The 20,372-nt window shown below is 38.7% G+C and overlaps 1 protein-coding gene across 1 annotated transcript; it reads left to right on the top strand.

Moving 5' to 3' along the window:
* Window positions 1–4,724: 4,724 nt before the first annotated feature.
* On the top strand, window positions 4,725–20,073 carry LOC143600079 (uncharacterized). The gene is made up of 8 exons (XM_077077866.1): window positions 4,725–4,794; window positions 5,773–6,416; window positions 6,509–6,661; window positions 18,494–18,576; window positions 18,984–19,116; window positions 19,225–19,398; window positions 19,493–19,689; window positions 19,842–20,073. The coding sequence occupies exons 1-8, from the start codon at window positions 4,725–4,727 to the stop codon at window positions 20,071–20,073; spliced, it is 1,686 nt and encodes a 561-aa protein (XP_076933981.1).
* Window positions 20,074–20,372: the final 299 nt, after the last annotated feature.

Raw genomic sequence — 20,372 nt, 5'->3', positions numbered from 1 at the left:
CTGGGTTTTCGAAAACAGTGTGTATTATATATCGACCGGCTTGTTTAAAAATTAAGGCGACTTGGATTGTTTACAAACATTCAGATTTCAAGCGACCCGTGAGCTTTTGGAACATTACTAAATTTAAGTAACCGTCCGTACGCATCTCTTGTGTTGGGCTCCACGAGCCGAGTCTGAGCTAGATCATGCCCAATTGACACAATCCTCCTAAAAAAAGAGGGATCCCGCATTGAAACTTTCTCTAATTTATTCTCCTCACTTGTGCATGTGAGATCATTCACCAATTTGACACTCGAAACGAGTATCACACAACTCTGATCTCGGGTCAGCCTCTAATGGCTTTCAATTGCTTATACATGTTACAACCTAAATTTAAGTTCAGGTAAGCTAGAACCAGTCCAACCTGACAACCTAACATGTCCCGGCTAGAAAATGTAGCAACTAAAACCAAACGCGTCTGCCCAAATTCTTGTTTTTACTCCTAGTTATCATACATATAATTTTGGAAAATGGAGTTTAGAAATCTTGCAGTTCACTTGCAAAATACCTAAATCAATAGCATGCAGAAACATATATAGTATTAATCCCTCTTAGGTTTCTGCTACGCATATGGTGCAAGTCAATAGAGGATTGCCAACAAAAGTTGACTAGGTGGACAAAGAAAAACACCAACACAGGCACGAACCTGTATATATTCATCGGGTCCCCGTTTATATAAGTATTTAAGGGGATTGCATTATATCAGTGTACTGCCAAAAAGCTATGTTTAACATAGAAATAAGCATGGAATCCCATTAATCATCGTCACAACTTCAATCTTAATATATTCAACCAAAACCGACAATCCAATACAGAAGGCACTTCAGATTAATACAGTCTGCAAGTTACAATAAGAAAGAACTAACAATCTAGATACAGATCTTCATTGTAACTATTCAATAATCTCTCACGATGAGAGAGAAACAGGATTTGCAAGAAACATCTCTGGAAAAATATAACGTGGAAACGAATGGGCCAGACTTCAGACCAAGCTCCTAGGCTCCAAAGCCCAAATCGGAAATAAAGCCACACACGAAATAACCAAACTACACTAGATAAAAGAAAATATTGATTTGGAAAAAAAAAACAATAACAAACATCATACGACTATTGTTAAGGAATCCCACGAAACACCATATTGACTATTGTTACAGAGCATGCAGATAGGTATGTGCAGGTATAAACCCGCATGTTATGTAAACCAGCAATTGCAATATGGAAGAGCAGTAACACTAAGGTTAGAAAGTGTATTAATATCCACATCATGAGAGAATTAAATCAATTGGCATCCAACAGTAGGCCTTTACAAACCACAATGTAAATGATTACTCATATTACAACGGAAAATGCTGAACATAACAAAGCGATTGCATTCAAGATGCATACTAAAAGCATGTAAAATATAAGAGAGAAACTAAAGTTTTTCTTCAACTAATACCTTCCCACCATATGAAAGTTAACTAACTATTCATTCTCCACGGGCAGCACCAATAATTTGATATGATCAATGTCCTGTGATGCCTGATATGATGCAATGCAGGTCTTTAAGCTTGTGTCATCCGTTAGACTATACCATTGTCCAGGAAGAACCTTGTACTCGATCTTGTAGGTCCCAGCTGTATTCAGCCCAAACTCCTGCTTGATTTTCTCCATCAAACTTTCAAAAGTAGGTGAGCTAGGAAGGAAGAACAAACAGTTATCAACTTCATAGACTGCTAGTATCACCAGATCCTCATCATTGTCGTCGCCATTAACTGAATGTTGTCAGTACACTTATAGATGTTTCTGCACAGATGCGGCTGACGGGTTTCAAATGTCCTCGCAACGAGGCCCGGCCCGTTTTTAAAAGGAAGGTAACGAAGATCACAATAGAAACGCGACATGCCGTCTGAATTATCAAGACAACCAAAGATCAGTTTGCCTAATAACCTGCTTCTCATCCGGTTGTGAAAATTAACATAAGGGAGCCAAACTTGAGCGAGAGTTAAGTCATGTGATTTAATAGCCACTTTTAACAAGATTCGAATCACCGGGAAGACCCTGTTTAAAAAAGAGAAATAAATAAACACAGACTACTTTAAGAGGAATAAAAAACATCACCTGGCACGGCTGGAAAATTGGTTTGGACGAGTGATACTCAAACCCACTTTCTGCAGGCAGGCAGACAAAAATTATAACTTGAATCATTTTTATCAACCAATAATAGCATAGTAAAATATATATAAGATACCTTTAGTTGATGATGCAGGTCGTTGTAGATTAGGAGAAGATGACGAGGATATCGGACAGAAACTTCAATGACTCCAACGCAGGAAGCCGCTTGAGAGAAGAGAGGCAGCATCATGAAACAAGTTAATCCGCAATCCAAAGCGAGGTCGACCAACGGAGTCCCACTGTGAGCCCTAAGATCCAGAACCGCCTCTGGAAATAATTTGAAGAATGCAGCGGTGGGCGGAGCGTATTTGATGACCATAGGGTCGTCTTCAACCACATTACCGATAAGAGCATAGGAATACCGCTCAGAACGTGTCCTGTATTTGCGGAGACGACGGTTAGCAAGGCAAAAGGCGAAAGGGGTGTCGGAGCATGAAAGCAGTGTGGCGTAGGTGGCGGTCGGTCGCCAAAACTGAAAGATGATCCTCTCCAAAGGAAACAATTTGACATTACGAAACGCAGACTCGATCTTCTCGCAAACCACATCTGTATGTATGTATTGTATGCATTCAGTCAATCAGGATACACAAATTTTTATTACCAATCAAACTAAACAAACAAAATACAAATTATTACCAAATAAACAAACAAAATCAAGTTATTAGTTACTTACCGGATGTTTCTTTTCCACGGGGCCAAACCGCCATCCTCTCAGGCCGAATATTGGGCCACCGCTCGTCGTCGTCCCTCATCTTCCAATTGAATTGAATTCTTGCAGTAATCCCTAACCCCCTTTTTTATGTCTAGATTATTTTTATTTGATTTTCACTTTACCATACGACCGTCATATCAGCTTATAAACATAACAATTATAATAGGTGTTTTATCTTATTTTTAATAATGTATTATTATTACTATTATTATTTAGAGTGAAAATATTGTTTTTCGTCCAATAGTATCAAATCTGGGGTGTTAGTTCAATAGTATCAAATTTGTGATTTCCGTCCTTGCAGTTTTATTTCACTTGCAGTTAAATAAATCCTAATTCACTAATCATGTTAAGTTTTTTCGTTAAACCCATCAACGTGTCATTCACATGAGGGAGAATTTTGTCTTTTTTCTTCCTAAATAAAACTCAGTCCTAATTCGCAAGCCCCTCACGTGAGGGGTTGGGGTGTATTTTGGGAAAAAAATAAAAAAAGAACAAAACTGTCCCTCACGTGAAGGACACGCTGATGAGTTTAACGGCCAGACTCAACGGGTTTAGTAAATTCAGTTCACTCTATTATTTATTAACGTTAAGGATGTTGAAATTAACTTTTTATCCTCATTTGCCTTGTACATGCCAACACTTAACACACAAATCCAATGGTCGTTCTATTGTAATTGTAAAGGACTAAAAACGACACACTTTGTCATCTTAAATATATATAATCGAAATTTTTAAAAGCTCTCTCGTTGCTTCCTAAATTTTCTCAAGCCGCCAAATTGCTTTATTTGTAAGTGGAGGCTTTCATGCATTTGACCATAATTCACAGGTATAGATCTTACCAAACCCAGATAGCCCTTAAACGAGTTATAACGTCCCATTGAATTTAAAAGTACTCTCAACAAATAATTGATATGAAAATCCTATAAAATAGGAATAAACTAAAACTTAATATCGGATTTTTTTATAAAAAAATATTATTTATAATTAAGAAACAATTTTATAGTAAAAAAAATGAGCGGGTCATGGGTCTCATCAAACCCAGATAGTTTTTAAACGGGATTACAACATTTCATTCATTTGTGAATCCCTTTCATCTTCAAATCCTAAGTATATTATTAATGTTTTTACAGTAAATAAAATTAAAATCCAAATATATATATATATATATATATATATATATATATATATATATGTATATTATAAACAAATAATGTAAGAAATAGTTTAAAATCATCATTAAAGGATTATTATCTCCGGTTAATTTGAAACAAAGATTTATTATTATAAATTATTTTTGTACACGGATCGATACTTGGTTCTTACCGATACTATTCTACATATACGATGGGTACACTTGCCTAATTGTGTGTGGTTTAGTTCTAGAAGAAATCATTTTTGTAAATTTAAAGCACGTTCTTGTGTGAAAACCAATCAACATATTTTAATCCATCACACATGATCACACCAAGTTTTTGGCGCTGTTGCCGGGGACGTAGTAAAGTTTCTAAGCACGATCCAAGTTTTATCTTAATCTGTGTGTATAATTGTAAAAAGTTTAATTTCTCTTTACTTTTTTTTGTTTATTTTGGCCTTTAGTTAATTTTTATTTAGCCTTTAGCTTAAATATATATAGTTGGAATTAATTTATATTTTTCCATGTATGTCCTCGACATCCGAACCTGAGCTTATTTCGCCAGTTTCTGACCTCAGACGAATTTTCCATCGGGGAATAAGCAACCGAGCGAAGCAAGTAGCTGAAACAATCAAAGACGAGTTAGTAGACGACACGACATTGAAAGAAGATCAAACATAACAAACGATGGCGACACCAAACGATGAACCAAACATGTGTCAATATGCTAGGACAATCCTCAAAGGCTATGGCAATGGTATGGCTCCACTAGAAAACACCGAATTTACAGCGGATCGGAGTAGGCAAACTTTTTTTTTTAGTGGCTTGACCCTCTCAATCTCTCACAGAATGCTTAAAATCAAAAAGAAAATGTAGATATCTTGTATTTGAGAAATTCCGGCAGGTGGTTTCCGACAAAACTATGAAGTGTGAGATATGGTGATACTGAAGAATGAAGAAGACGACAGTGATGAGTTATGTGCATAAAAGAAGACATGCTATTTACTATATTTAGGTCTATAGGAATGTGGGTCTTTTTTAATTTTTTTAATAAGCCCATATCCAAACATAATATTTTATTAATAACCTATTCTTTCACTTTTGACCTAGTGCACAAGTCAGCCGTCCCTGTTTTCCTCTCTGCTCATTTACACTTTTTTGGTGTTTCTTTTTCCTATTGCGGAAAAGACAATATGAAGTAACTTAACTTTATTGTTTTTAGTTTTTATTTTAACTAATTTTTATTATTTAGAATGTTAATACTTTATGATTTTAACAATAGGAAATTAGGAATCTTGTTGTGTAGTTATCTTTTATGTAGTTAATTTACGATATCACTTAGTATATATGATCTAATCTAGAACTTATTGTTTTATATAATTTATTACGATAATTAAGTTTATTATTTGTGTATGTAGAAACGCTTCTATCAAAAAATATTTTGGTAACACACCCAAATCAAGTATTGCGACTCCATCAAGTTCGTCACATGCCAATGAAAATAATAATAAAAGAAGTCGAGAAGAAGTTGAAGTATCGGAATATGAAATTGTTGGTGACCCAACCTTGCACAAACCAATTAATGATTATTCAATTAATATTCGAGAGGAAGTAAGGAGACGTTATATAACGAAAGGTGCTTGCCAACCAAAAGGTCATAATTTTCCCAAAACACAAATTTGTGGACAATTGAGAAAGTTTCAAAAAACATGGTTTGATCGTTTTTGTTGGTTAGAATATAGCGCATCAAAAGATGCGGCATTTTGTTTGTGCTGTTATTTGTTCCCTACCGGTAATAGACATGGGGATGAAGTCTTTATCAACCATGGTTTTAGAAACTGGAAAAAGGCATTTGAAAATTTTCGTGATCATGAAGGAGGTCAAAATAGTAGACATAATCATGCTAGAGTTGAGTTTGAGTTATTTAAAGATCAAAGGCACAATCTAGACAATGTATTGTCACAACAATGTAAGCAAGATGAGATTGTTTATCGTGTTCGGTTAACCGCTGTTATTGATGTGATTCAATTCCTTTTAAAACAAGGTTTGGTTTTTTGCGGGCATGATGAGTCTATAAGCTCTAATAGTCGAGGTAATTTTCTTGAAGTTGTCACGTTGTATTGTGAACGTAATGATGAAGTAAATAAGGCGTTTAATTCAAAATCACATGGAAATAATCAATTGACTTCGCCTAAAATCCAAAAAGAAATAGTTAATGCATGTGCTGCTGAGGTAAGAAAGATTATTGTGAACAAGATTAAAGATAAGTTTTTTTCTATTTTAATTGACGAGTCTCGTGATTGTTCTATAAAAGAGCAAATGGCGGTGGTTTTGAGATATGTGGATGATGTTGGAGAAGTGATTGAACGGTTCGTTGGGGTAGTGCATGTTACCAACACTTGTGCATCATCTCTAAAAAGTGCTATTGATAATTTTTTTGAAAATTTTTTTTTAACAATGTCTAAAGTTAGAGGTCAAGGTTTTGTGGAGCTTTCAATATGCGTGGGGAGCTAAATGGATTGAAGCAAAAATTTTTAGCTGAAAATAAGTGTGCATTTTATATTCATTGTTTTGCACATCAGTTACAATTGGTAATCGTGGCCACGTCATCTGAATATGCATCTGTAAGTTCTTTTTTTGATTAACTTAAAAAGATTGTGAATATTGTTGGAGCTCAATGTAAAAGGAAAGATTTGATTCTACAAAAAAAACATGATGATTTTGTGAAACGAATTGAGACGAGTTAAGTATGTACAGGAAAAGGTAAAAACCAAGAAATGAGTTTAGCCCGAGCTGGTGTGTAACACCCCGGCTAAAGCGGAATAAGCACGGGTGTAACGTACAGATCACTCATAAGCTCGTAACGCTATTAAAGCGACAATAATTATATTTAATTCATTTCAATACATCGCAAATACACAATCAAATATTAATACAATAAACTTTGAAATTTTCGTCTCTTGCAACCTAATGGTCCAACTATTCTATTCTTCGATCCTTAAACTTCAATCTGCAACACGTTGAAAATAAGCTCGTAACGTAAAGCGACAATAATTATATTTAATTCATTTCAATACATCGCAAATACACAATCAAATATTAATACAATAAACTTTGAAATTTTCGTCTCTTGTGACCTAATGGTCCAACTATTCTATTCTTCGATCCTTAAACTTCAATCTGCAACATGTTGAAAATAATATATTTTGTCAACAATAATATTGGTGAGAATTCATAAAGTTTTGCATATATATAATATGAAAAGTGTAAAATTCACAAGTCAAGATGTATAGTCTCAATCATATAGCAAAAGAAAAGTAAATACATGATATTCTTGTTCGCTTGACATAAGTCAAATCTACTAAGGAACCCCGTTCGCCGAGCTACTTGGAGTATCAAGTATGATAATGATACCGCCATTAACAAATGGACGGTGCAGGTACTGTGACATCTGCCCAATCCGACCCGACCCAGGTACCCGTTTTCGAATCCGATTCTTTTTATGATTTAAAATTTGATTATTAATCTTTGTAAATTTAACATTAAATTATATATATATATATATATATATATATATATATATTTTTATATTACTTACTAATAATAATAATTTCTTGTCGCCGTCCCGCCTCTCTCTTTCTTGTCGCCGTCCCGCCTCTTTCTCTCTCTTGTTGCCGTCCCGTCCCTCTGCTTAACCCTTACGCCTTGAACCCCTTTTTCTCTTAACTCTTTGCTTGTCCTTTGGTTCTTCCCGCCTAAGGATGTCTGCGCAGCTCCACGCACCAGACTCCTTACAGGGAAGCCTGCGTGAAGACCAGCTGTTCCTGCGATACGCGAGGCGAACTGTTCCCTCGGCGCGCTAAGGATTGTAGTTCTTCCCGCGGCGCGCGAAGAATTGTAGTTCTTCCCGCGGCGCGCTAAGGATTGTAGTTCTTCCCGCGGCGCGCTAAGGATTGTAGTTCTTCCCACGGCGCGCAAAGGATTGTAGTTCTTCCCGCGGCGCGCTAAGGATTGTTGTTCTTCCCGCGGCGCGCTAAGGATTGTAGTTCTTCCCGCGGCGCGCAAAGGATTGTAGTTCTTCCCGCGGTGCGCTAAGGATTGTTGTTCTTCCCGCGGTGCGCTAAGGATCGTTCTGTCTGCCTTCGCCCTCGCGCGCTCGAGTCTTCTCGCGCTAGACCTTAAGTCTTTTCTTTAGTTTAGGTCAGCCTGTATGCTTTTGAAATATCTTATCTTTGGTTTGAGCACTGTAGGTCAGTTCCGACATCTGTCCGAAAAGCCACTTTCGGCACAGCATACGCACCAATCCTATTGGTTGACAGAAAAAGTGACTGACATAATCTTTTGAAATCTTCTTTTGCATGTCTTGAACAGTACTTTGACTGACACCTCCCATGCTTTACCTGTAACCTGTCAGCTTTTCCCCATCCCCTGCAGCTGCCGGCATATCTTTTAATATCTTTTGCTTTTGGTTTCTTATGCTTTTTAATATCTTTTGCTTGATTTGATAAGATCTTTTCCCCTTTCAAGGGATTGTGTTCCCTTGGGTTTTCCTATAAATTAAGCTAATTTCTTGTTTATTAACACTACACACTACACTTAAACACTCCCCAAATCTCTCTCCTTTTGCTCTCTGCCGTAGTTCCTCAGCAACGCCACTCCTCTCTTTGCCTCCGTCTTCTCTTCTGTTCTGCCCAGAATCTCGGTAAATATAAATATATATATTTTGTTTTAATTTGTTTAACTAACAAAAATCGATACTTACTGCATATATTCAAGACATAAAAACCAAACGTTAAACCAATAACCTCTTATTTATAGGTTAACTTGTGCTTGTTTAAAAATTGGATTCTTGCATTATCTATCAACGCACCGTTTACAAGTGAGTAATCTCGTACTTAATCCCCTTTTATTTTTAACTTTTTGGGATGTTCATGTGTTCATACAACTTGAGTCTTAAACTTGTTTATGAAATTTATGTGCGCAAAACCCCATGTGTTATGGACGTTTACTTGGCTGTTTATTTGTATGTGTGAATCATTAACCGCTTGTTTCGGCCTATTCCGAAGTTTTCATGGATCCATTAGATGAACACGGGAGACCTATCGTTTACGGTTTTCTTGTTTTGTTTACACATGCACGTATGATTATTTGTTTTTGTGCTCGATTGGGAGCACGGATTGAACTATGAGCTATGATCTATTTAGGCTTGATCACAATCTGATTACACCCTATGTTAAACCCCAGTTAAGCACATGTTGCGCGCAGTGTTTGTTATTATCTATTTATATCTATTAAACTTGATTTCTCACCGACACGCAAGTGTTGACGTTTTATTTTAACACATGTTCAGGTTTGCTGTAGCTGCTTTTGGGAATCTCAAGGACGCGTATGATGTTTTCTTTTTCTTTGGAACTAGATTAAAATGTAACAAGACAAATTACGTTATTTGAATATTTTAAGTTATTATATGATTTATGTTACTTTACGATTTGTGTCCTGCGCGTGCGCAATGAAAATGTATTTATTAAATATTGACACCCAAATAGTGTCACGAGTAATGAAACAATACGTGGCGCCCCGATGTAAAATCCGCCATCGGTCGGGGTGTTACAGATTGGTATCAGAGCTCCGTGACTTTAGGATAGGTGGTTATACGTAACGACCTAGAATACCTAAGAGTCCCTTCTCGCGCATGAGAAATATCTCATGTTTGCGCGCTAATTGTTATTTACTCGATATTTATAAAATATGCTTGCGCATACGCAGCACATGATTTCGTGTTTTATCCGCGATCTTTCGATTTTTATTGTTAAATTTCAATTTATCTCTTTACTTACATATTCGTTTGTTGTTGGGATTTGGCATTGAAAATCCGAAAAGTCATGGTGATACATGAATAGTTGATTTTCAATCCCCATTAACTTTATGTTTTAAATTGAAGATTTGAAAAGTCATGGTGATACATGAATTGTCAATCTCCAATATTCATTTACTCGATATTTTAAATTGAGAATTCGGAAAGTCATGGTGATGCATGAATTGTCGATTTTCAATTCGAATTCATTACCTGTATTAAGTTTGCATTTAAATTCATATTTTACTTCAAAATTTGATAGCATTTAACTCCACGAAACAAGCTTTACGACGATATACTTAAAACGATTTCCCATACCAAGATATTAACAAAAATTAAAACTTTTATAGAATGCCTCCGCTATCAGCTCGTCGTCATCAGAGGAGAGAAGCCTCGCGCAGACGAATGCAGCGTCGTTCCCGGGAAATGGCCGCCGCAATAGCCCAAGCCTTAAACCAAAACAATACCAACCCCTCCGGATACAATATTAAATCCTTTAATGCGGGTAACCCTCCGAAATTCACAGGGCTTGAGGGAGCCACCGTAATGCTCCAATGGCTCGAGAAAATTGAGAACACCTTCCTCCATACCCAATGCCCTCCAGACCGACGAACCTTATACGCCTCAAGTGTCCTAGAATCAAGGGCGCTTACTTGGTGGAACGGAGTAGCTCACGCGCGTGGTGCAGAGGCTGCTTCTAGCATGCTCTGGGAGGAATTCAAGGAACTTTTGACTAGAGAATTCTGCCCTCCCAACGAAATAAAGCGCCTTGAGGAGGAATTTTGGAACTTGAAGCAGTACAGTGGCGAAGCGCGCGAGTACGCTACGCGCTTCCACGAACTAAGTTTGCTTGTCCCGCACCTAGTTACCCCTTCCCGCCGAGCCATCGAGAAGTTTCTTGGGGGTCTCCCCATGGAAATTCAAGATTCTGTATGGGCCAGGAACCCAGCAACCCTCTCTGACGCCATCGAGTTGGCCGCTGTGCTCAGCGACAACCATGTCAGGGCAGGAACACTGTTCCTGCGGGGAGCCGAGAAGACCAAACTCACCAAGACTGTCCCAGAACCAACAGAAACCAAGCCAGAACCCTCAAACCGCAACAACCTCAAGCGCAGGCGCAGACCCAATCATCAAGCCTACGCGCTTACCAACCCGCTCGTTGTCCAGCAACCCGCCTACCAACCTCCAGTACACGCTCCTAACCCACTGTCAACCTACCCAACACCCCCTGTAGTCCATAACTATGCCTTAACCAATCCCGCACTCCATGCCCCGTCAACTAAGAAACCTTACACAGGAAACCAACCCTTTTGCCCAACCTGTAGACTTCACCATCCAACTCAAGTCCCGTGTCGACAATGTAACCGATGTGGCCGTACTGGTCACACTGCTGAGAACTGTAGAGTCCTTCCCGCCAACCCAATCGCGCAAACACCACCAACTTACCCGCTAAACCCACAACCAACATACCCTAATCCACGACCCAGGTCGTGCTATAACTGCGGTGACCCCAGTCATTTCCGGAACGCGTGCCCGAGACTGCAAGTACAAATTACGCAAGCTAATCCGGTTAACCAAATTTCAAACCAAGTGAAGCGCGGACGAGCTTTTAATATAACCGCGCACCAAGCGCAAGCGAATAATGACGTGGTTAATGGTACATTTTTACTTAACGGACAATATGCGTCTATACTTTTCGATACTGGCGCCGATAGAAGTTTTATTTCTCGCGCATTTAAACAAAAACTTGCGCGACCGCGAGTAAATTTAAACGAAAACTTTTCAGTTGAATTGGCTAATGGTGAAACTATTTTAATAAACTCCGTGATCAAAGATTGCACGCTTAACCTTAATGAACATGATTTTCTAATCAACCTCATTCCCATGCCTCTTGGAAGTTTTGATGTGATTATTGGAATGGACTGGCTCTCGCAAAATCGCGCCGAAGTAATCTGCGCCAAGAAGTTGATTCGCATTCCTCGGGATAATGGTCAAGATCTTCATATCTACGGCGAGAAACCATCTAACGGTCTTAAACTTATGTCATGCTCCGAAGCCCGAAGACTTTTGCGGAAGAAATGTGTCTCGTTCTTAGCTCATGTGGTCAAACCCGATGAAGGAAGGAAGAAACTTTCTGAAATCCCCATCGTGCGTGACTTTCCTGAAGTCTTTCCCGATGATCTTTCTGGTTTACCTCCCGCTCGGGAAGTCGAGTTTCGTGTTGATCTTGTCCCTGGTGCATCCCCCGTAGCCAAATCTCCTTATCGACTTGCACCCGTCGAAATGCAAGAATTAGCAAGTCAACTTCAAGAGTTGACCGATAAAGGATTCATTCGCCCTAGCTCTTCGCCCTGGGGTGCTCCGGTGTTGTTCGTTAAAAAGAAAGACGGATCGTTTCGCATGTGTATCGATTACCGCGAGCTGAACAAGCTCACCATTAAGAACCGGTATCCCTTACCACGTATTGACGACCTTTTTGATCAACTCCAAGGTGCCTCTTGTTTCTCCAAAATCGATCTCCGTTCTGGCTATCACCAGTTGTGTATCCGCGATGAGGATATTCCCAAGACTGCCTTTCGAACCCGCTACGGTCATTTTGAATTCTTGGTCATGCCCTTCGGTTTAACCAACGCACCCGCTGTCTTCATGGATCTAATGAACCGGGTGTGTAGGCCTTTCTTAGACCGATTCGTGATCGTGTTTATCGATGACGTTCTGGTGTATTCCAAAACCAAGGCCGAGCATGAACAACATCTTCAGTTGGTGTTGCAAAAGCTTCGAACCGAACAACTCTATGCCAAACTCTCCAAGTGTGAGTTTTGGTCTGATGAAGTACAGTTTCTTAGTCATGTTGTAAACAAGATGGGTATTCATGTCGACCCATCCAAAATTGAAGCAATCAAGAACTGGATTGCACCGTCCACTCCTACCGAAATCCGTTCCTTTTTGGGCTTAGCTGGTTACTACCGGCGATTCATTTCGAACTTCTCAAAAATCGCCTTGCCTTTAACAGCATTAACACACAAAGGCAAACCGTATATTTGGGGCTCTAAGCAAGAAGAAGCCTTTCAAACGCTCAAGCAATTGTTGTGCGAAGCTCCTGTTCTAACGTTACCAGAGGGTACTGACGACTTTGTTGTTTATTGTGATGCTTCCAACCAAGGTCTCGGTTGTGTACTTATGCAACGAGGCAAGGTTATCGCTTATGCGTCTAGGCAACTCAAAATTCATGAAAAGAATTATACGACTCACGACCTCGAACTTGGTGCAGTTGTATTTGCCTTAAAAATCTGGAGACACTACCTCTATGGTACTAAGTGTATCATTTACACAGACCATAAAAGCCTTCAGCACATTTTTGATCAAAAGGAACTTAACATGAGACAACGCCGATGGAACGAACTCATCAGCGATTACGATTGTGAGATCCGATATCACCCTGGAAAGGCTAATGTGGTAGCCGATGCGCTCAGCCGCAAACCCAGTCAACTCAACTGTATCTTGCCGCGCACGCAGCTTCACTTTGCGCCGATCCAAAACGATCTTGAATCGCGCATTCGCGACGCGCAGCGCGCATCGATCAGCAAAGGCAACCTAGGCGCCGAGTTAGCGTGTGGTGCAGAAGCGCATCTAGTCCCTAACCTGAATGGAATTCTCTGTTATCTCAATCGCATCTGGATCCCCAACGATGAGAATCTTCGCTCTGTCATACTGAGTGAAGCACACAAAACTCGGTATTCCGTTCATCCTGGTGCTGACAAAATGTACAATAATTTGCGCCTTTCTTATTGGTGGCCTGGTATGAAAAAGGATATTGCTGTGTTCGTAGCTAAATGCCTAACTTGTTCTAAGGTAAAAGCTGAACATCAACGCCCATCTGGTTTGCTCGAACAACCTGAAATTCCTACGTGGAAATGGGAAAGTATAGCAATGGACTTTATCACCAAGTTACCCTTGACCGCAAGCAAACATGATAGCATTTGGGTTATAGTGGATCGATTGACCAAGTCTGCCCACTTTCTGCCCATTCGTGAAACCTACCGTGTTGAACAACTTGCGCATCTATATGTCAAAGAAATTGTCTGCCGTCATGGTACTCCCTTGAGCATCATATCCGATCGCGATGGCCGTTTTATATCTCGCTTTTGGAAATCTCTCCAATCTGCGTTAGGAACTCGCTTGGACATGAGTACTGCATATCATCCTCAGACTGACGGACAGTCTGAGCGAACCATCCAAACCCTTGAGGATATGCTTCGATCTTGTGTTCTTGATTTTGGAGGCAATTGGGATTCACACCTACCTCTGATCGAGTTCTCTTATAATAACAGCTATCATTCCAGCATCGGTATGGCCCCATTTGAAGCACTTTACGGTCGAAAGTGCCGCTCGCCGATTTGTTGGAACGAAGTGGGTGAAGTTCAAATCACAGGACCCGAACTAGTTCAAGAGACAACCGATAAAATCGCCAAGATCCGTGATCATCTGCTGACTGCCAGAAGCCGACAGAAGAGTTACGCAGATCGCAGGCGGAAGCCTCTCGAATTTCTAGTTGGTGATCTTGTTCTCCTCAAAGTGTCGCCTTGGAAGGGTGTTGTCCGCTTTGGGAAGAAAGGTAAGCTTGCACCTCGTTATGTTGGTCCGTTCAAGATTCTTGCGAGGGTGGGAAAAGTTGCCTACAAACTGGACCTGCCGCCCGCGCTCAGCAATGTGCATCCAACTTTCCATGTATCCAATCTCAAGAAATGTTTAGCTGACGAGAACCTCCACATACCACTTGATGAAGTTCAAGTTGATGAGTCTATGCATTTCGTTGAGAAGCCTGTTGAGATTATGGATCGCGAGGTAAAGCAAACCAAGCACAGTCGCATCCCTATTGTCAAAGTTCGTTGGCAGTCCAAGCGCGGAGCCGAGTTCACTTGGGAAAGGGAAGATCAGTTGAAGATCAAGTACCCGCACCTTTTCTCTGCGCAACCTACTTCGAGATAAATTTCGGGACGAAATTTCTTAAAGTAGGGGAGACTGTGACATCTGCCCAATCCGACCCGACCCAGGTACCCGTTTTCGAATCCGATTCTTTTTATGATTTAAAATTTGATTATTAATCTTTGTAAATTTAACATTAAATAAATTATATATATATATATATATATATATATTTATATTACTTACTAATAATAATAATTTCTTGTCGCCGTGCCGCCTCTCTCTTTCTTGTCGCCGTCCCGCCTCTTTCTCTCTCTTGTTGCCGTCCCGTCCCTCTGCTTAACCCTTACGCCTTGAACCCCTTTTTCTCTTAACTCTTTGCTTGTCCTTTGGTTCTTCCCTCCTAAGGATGTCTGCGCAGCTCCACGCACCAGACTCCTTACAGGGAAGCCTGCGTGAAGACCAGCTGTTCCTGCGATACGCGAGGCGAACTGTTCCCTCGGCGCGCTAAGGATGTAGTTCTTCCCGCGGCGCGCGAAGAATTGTAGTTCTTCCCGCGGCGCGCTAAGGATTGTAGTTCTTCCCGCGGCGCGCTCAGGATTGTAGTTCTTCCCGCGGCGCGCAAAGGATTGTAGTTCTTCCCGCGGTGCGCTAAGGATTGTTGTTCTTCCCGCGGGGCGCTAAGGATTGTAGTTCTTCCCGCGGCGCGCAAAGGATTGTAGTTCTTCCCGCGGTGCGCTAAGGATTGTTGTTCTTCCCGCGGTGCGCTAAGGATCGTTCTGTCTGCCTTCGCCCTCGCGCGCTCGAGTCTTCTCGCGCTAGACCTTAAGTCTTTTCATCAGTTTAGGTCAGCCTGTATGCTTTTGAAATATCTTATCTTTGGTTTGAGCACTGTAGGTCAGTTCCGACATCTGTCCGAAAAGCCACTTTCGGCGCAGCATACGCACCAATCCTATTGGTTGACAGAAAAAGTGACTGACATAATCTTTTGAAATCTTCTTTTGCATGTCTTGAACAGTACTTTGACTGACACCTCCCATGCTTTACCTGTAACCTGTCAGCTTTTCCCCATCCCCTGCAGCTGCCGGCATATCTTTTGATATCTTTTGCTTTTGGTTTCTTATGCTTTTTAATATCTTTTGCTTGATTTGATAAGATCTTTTCCCCTTTCAAGGGATTGTGTTCCCTTGGGTTTTCCTATAAATTAAGCTAATTTCTTGTTTATTAACACTACACACTACACTTAAACACTCCCCAAATCTCTCTCCCTTTGCTCTCTGCCGTAGTTCCTCAGCAACGCCACTCCTCTCTTTGCCTCCGTCTTCTCTTCTGTTCTGCCCAGAATCTCAGTAAATATAAATATATATATTTTGTTTTAATTTGTTTAACTAACAAAAATCGATACTTACTGCATATATTCAAGACATAAAAACCAAACGTTAAACCAATAACCTCTTATTTATAGGTTAACTTGTGCTTGTTTAAAAATTGGATTCTTGCATTATCTATCAACGCACCGTTTACAAGTGAGTAATCTCGTACTTAATCCCCTTTTATTTTTAACTTTTTGGGATGTTCATGTGTTCATACAACTTGAGTCTTAAACTTGTTTATGAAATTTATGTGCGCAAAACCCCATGTGTTATGGACGTTTACTTGGCTGTTTATTTGTATGTGTGAATCATTAACCGCTTGTTTCGGCCTATTCCGAAGTTTTCATGGATCCATTAGATGAACACGGGAGACCTATCGTTTACGGTTTTCTTGTTTTGTTTACACATGCACGTATGATTATTTGTTTTTGTGCTCGATTGGGAGCACGGATTGAACTATGAGCTATGATCTATTTAGGCTTGATCACAATCTGATTACACCCTATGTTAAACCCCAGTTAAGCACATGTTGCGCGCAGTGTTTGTTATTATCTATTTATATCTATTAAACTTGATTTCTCACCGACACGCAAGTGTTGACGTTTTATTTTAACACATGTTCAGGTTTGCTGTAGCTGCTTTTGGGAATCTCAAGGACGCGTAGGATGTTTTCTTTTTCTTTGGAACTAGATTAAAATGTAACAAGACAAATTACGTTATTTGAATATTTTAAGTTATTATATGATTTATGTTACTTTACGATTTGTGTCCTGCGCGTGCGCAATGAAAATGTATTTATTAAATATTGACACCCAAATAGTGTCACGAGTAATGAAACAATACGTGGCGCCCCGATGTAAAATCCGCCATCGGTCGGGGTGTTACAGGTACGTCCCGTCGGACCCTCCCGCTATGAGTATGAATATAATACCGCCATTAACAAATGGACAGCGCAGGTACGTCTCGTCAGACCCTCCCGCTAGAGTATGAATATCCACCAACAAAAACAGTAAACAACTAGCACATAATCACATAGTTCACAATCAATATGATACAAAACAAATACATACAGGACACGCATGTGAATTTTAGTTTGACACAAGAAAACTAAGTTTGGACGTGCTACACCCCAAAACGTGTAAAAGTAAAAAGGGGTTATGAAAACTCACCTTTGATATGGAGTAAAAAGTAAGTAAAAACCGAAAAGCATCAAGTGAATCGAGTCGGTTGAACCTCACGAGCTATAAGTAAAATAGAATGAGTGTTTAATAACAATTTAATGTAATTAATAAGGTTAATTATTGTATAAATTTATTGGGATTTAATTATTATTTTGTTATAGTTGTTACTATTTTCAAAGTCTTTGATTATTTTAATATACTTTAATAATTTTACGTAACTATGAGAAATACAACGAGTTAGAAGTCATGGATTAGCAGTTACAATTTATGACGACCTTTCTACGAGATTAACGAATTTTTAATAGGTTGCCACTAATGACATAACATTAACGAAACGTATTTTTATTAACGGTTAAACGAGTTTAGAAAACGGTTTTTATATGGACAAATGGTGAGATTTAATGTGATTTATTTTATAAAAATATATATTTAATTTAAGATAATTTTATTTAGTTTATTATGATTTTTAATTAATTTATTATATAATTTAGCTTTATTTATTAATAAAATAGATTAAAAAGAAATACCAAAGAAAACTATGTAAGCTGACCCAGGTTCGCAGCTGACCTGGGTTCGAACCCGGGTCTCTCACTTTTCATACATACGTTCTAACCAACTGCTCTATCAATCTATTCTTCTTAGAATTGAAAACAATTGTATTTATATATTTAATCTAGTTCATCTTCTACACTAATAACCCTAGAAATCTAATTCCACAATTTCATTCCATGTTTGATCAAATTATGTTGGGGGTTTTGATTAGCTAGAAGAAACAATTCAAAAACATATAACAATTACCCGGATTCGTTCTTGTTTGGTGATGAACGGAGTTTCGCCGGAAAATAACTTTAAAGCTAAAAGATTCGTATTACAAAGTGTTTGTATGTGTATTTTGATGTTAGAAACAGGTTGAGGGGATGATTTGAAGTCTATTTATAGCCTGAATTGAGCCGTTGTATGATTAATGATCGTTAATATGATTAAAGAAATTTCCGGCCGTTGGGCGTATTAAATCGGCCATTATACCTTGTTAATGCTCGTTATTATAGCCGATTAATGATATTAGTTAGTGGAGATGAACGTTTTAATAATTAAACTTTGTTAATTTGGCGTTTTGGACAGGTTTTAATGTCGCCGGAGTTACCTTGGCTCGCCGGCGGTGCTCTCACCGGAAAACCGAGAAGAAGGAAGGGGGTGGGGGCTGGGTACCATTTAATATTATTATATTATATTTTAAGAATTAAACTTTCGGTTTTGGTCCCTCTAGTTTTCTTTTAAATTGAATTAAAGTATATTTACAACACTAACCCTGATCTTTGGAATATGTATGTAAATGTAATATTAATTTGTAAACTTTGAATATTTACGTATTATACTAGTGTAGTTCGAAAATTGATTAAACAAAACTTTAAATCCTTAGAGTTTCGTTAGTGAATTAAATGAATAGGAAACAAGCGAACGATTGTCGTAAATTATCGTGACGTTATATTAACAATGAACGTTAAATATAAAAAATTTGAAATGGATCGGGTTTTCGGGTTTAAAAAGTAACGAATGTTACATGGTGACACTCGTTGGGGTTCCCATCTTAAAACTATACTTTGACTTTTAGACTTGTGGAAACCAGTGAGAGAAGTCCTTATTGCTTGTCAACAGAGGGCACTGATACAAAAACTCGAGGCATTGCGCTTGGTATGGCTGAGAAAATGGAAAATGTTGTGTTTGTCTTTATTGCTCATTTGATGGTAAACTTATTAAGAAAGACAAATGACTTGTCACAAGCCCTATAGTTGAAGAATCAAAATATTGGTAATGCGTTTCGATTGATTGAAGATATGAAATATGATATAAAGAAATATAGAGATGATGGCTGGGAGGAGCTAATGAATGAAGTCACCACATTTTGTTCTAAAAATGAAATTTATATGCCTAATATGGAAGACGTCATTCCAGGGCGAGTTAGAAGGACAATTGATGATGAGCCACAGACATATCTCCATCGTTTTCGCGCTGATATTTTTTATCAGGTGCCTTATTCTTATTTATTTTTGTTAACAAATTTCAGCTTATAACATTTTTTTTCTAGTAAACTTTATATATTTTATTTCCACATAATTCTAGGTTGTTGATCTTCTTCTTAATGAAATGAATGAGCGTTTTACTAAGGTAAACTCGGAGTTGCTTGCATGTGTAGCATGTCTTGACCCTAGAGACTCATTTCAAACTTTTTACCGTGAGAAGTTACTACGGCTTGCTGAGTTATATTCTGATGATTTTAGTGGCTTTGATCTTGGTCAACTAAGAATACAACTTGATAGGTAGATTTCAAATATGACAAGTAATGAAGTTTTTACCGGTCTTCATGATATCGGAGAACTTGCAAAGAAAATGGTTCAAATGAAATATCATATTACATATGACCTCGTCTATCGACTAGTTGAGTTGGCTTTGGTTTTGCCGGTTGCAACAGCTACCGTCGAAAGATCATTTCCGCGATGAAGTTTATCAAGACTGATTTACGTAACAAGATGGGTGATAATTTTCTCACAGATGCATTAATGTGCTATGTAGAGAAAGATATTTTTGCAAGTGTAGAAATTGAAGCAATTCTACAACGGTTTCAAGCTATGGGACCTCTAAGATGCCAGTTGCCGACTATCGGTAAAAAAGTAGTTTTGTACACCATTGAATTACGAATGTAAGACAATTATTTTACGACCCCCCATTTGAAATTTTCTGGCTTTGCCACCGATTAGGATTATTACAATCCAATAAACCATAAAAGCAATACCCAAATGCATAGATCACAACAATACTTTGTTTATGTATGCCAATTTTCTTTTGTGATTGTTAGCAAAGTGTATGCCATACGTGAATATCATGTAGTCATGTTTGCACCCTCATTCATGTCAAAACATTTTTTTTTATATTGAAAAGAATAAGATAATACACCATCAAATAAATCTTAACTAAAATAACATAAAGCACAATAATAAGAAAA

Source organism: Bidens hawaiensis, unplaced genomic scaffold (assembly GCF_021521415.1).
Source record: "Bidens hawaiensis isolate Kalapana, Puna unplaced genomic scaffold, B.hawaiensis_p1.1 tig00053310_1, whole genome shotgun sequence".
Taxonomy (NCBI): Eukaryota; Viridiplantae; Streptophyta; class Magnoliopsida; order Asterales; family Asteraceae; genus Bidens; species Bidens hawaiensis.
This window is presented reverse-complemented; position numbering and strand designations above follow the sequence as displayed.

Excerpts from the sequence above, each read along its gene's own strand:
- LOC143600079 (XM_077077866.1), top strand. The coding sequence starts at position 4,725 with ATGGCGACACCAAACGATGAACCAAACATGTGTCAATATGCTAGGACA. Across the intron at positions 6,417-6,508 it reads TGATTGAACGGTTCGTTGGG|AGGTCAAGGTTTTGTGGAGC; the intron begins GTAGTGCATGTT and ends GTCTAAAGTTAG. Across the intron at positions 19,399-19,492 it reads GCGCTGATATTTTTTATCAG|GTTGTTGATCTTCTTCTTAA; the intron begins GTGCCTTATTCT and ends ACATAATTCTAG.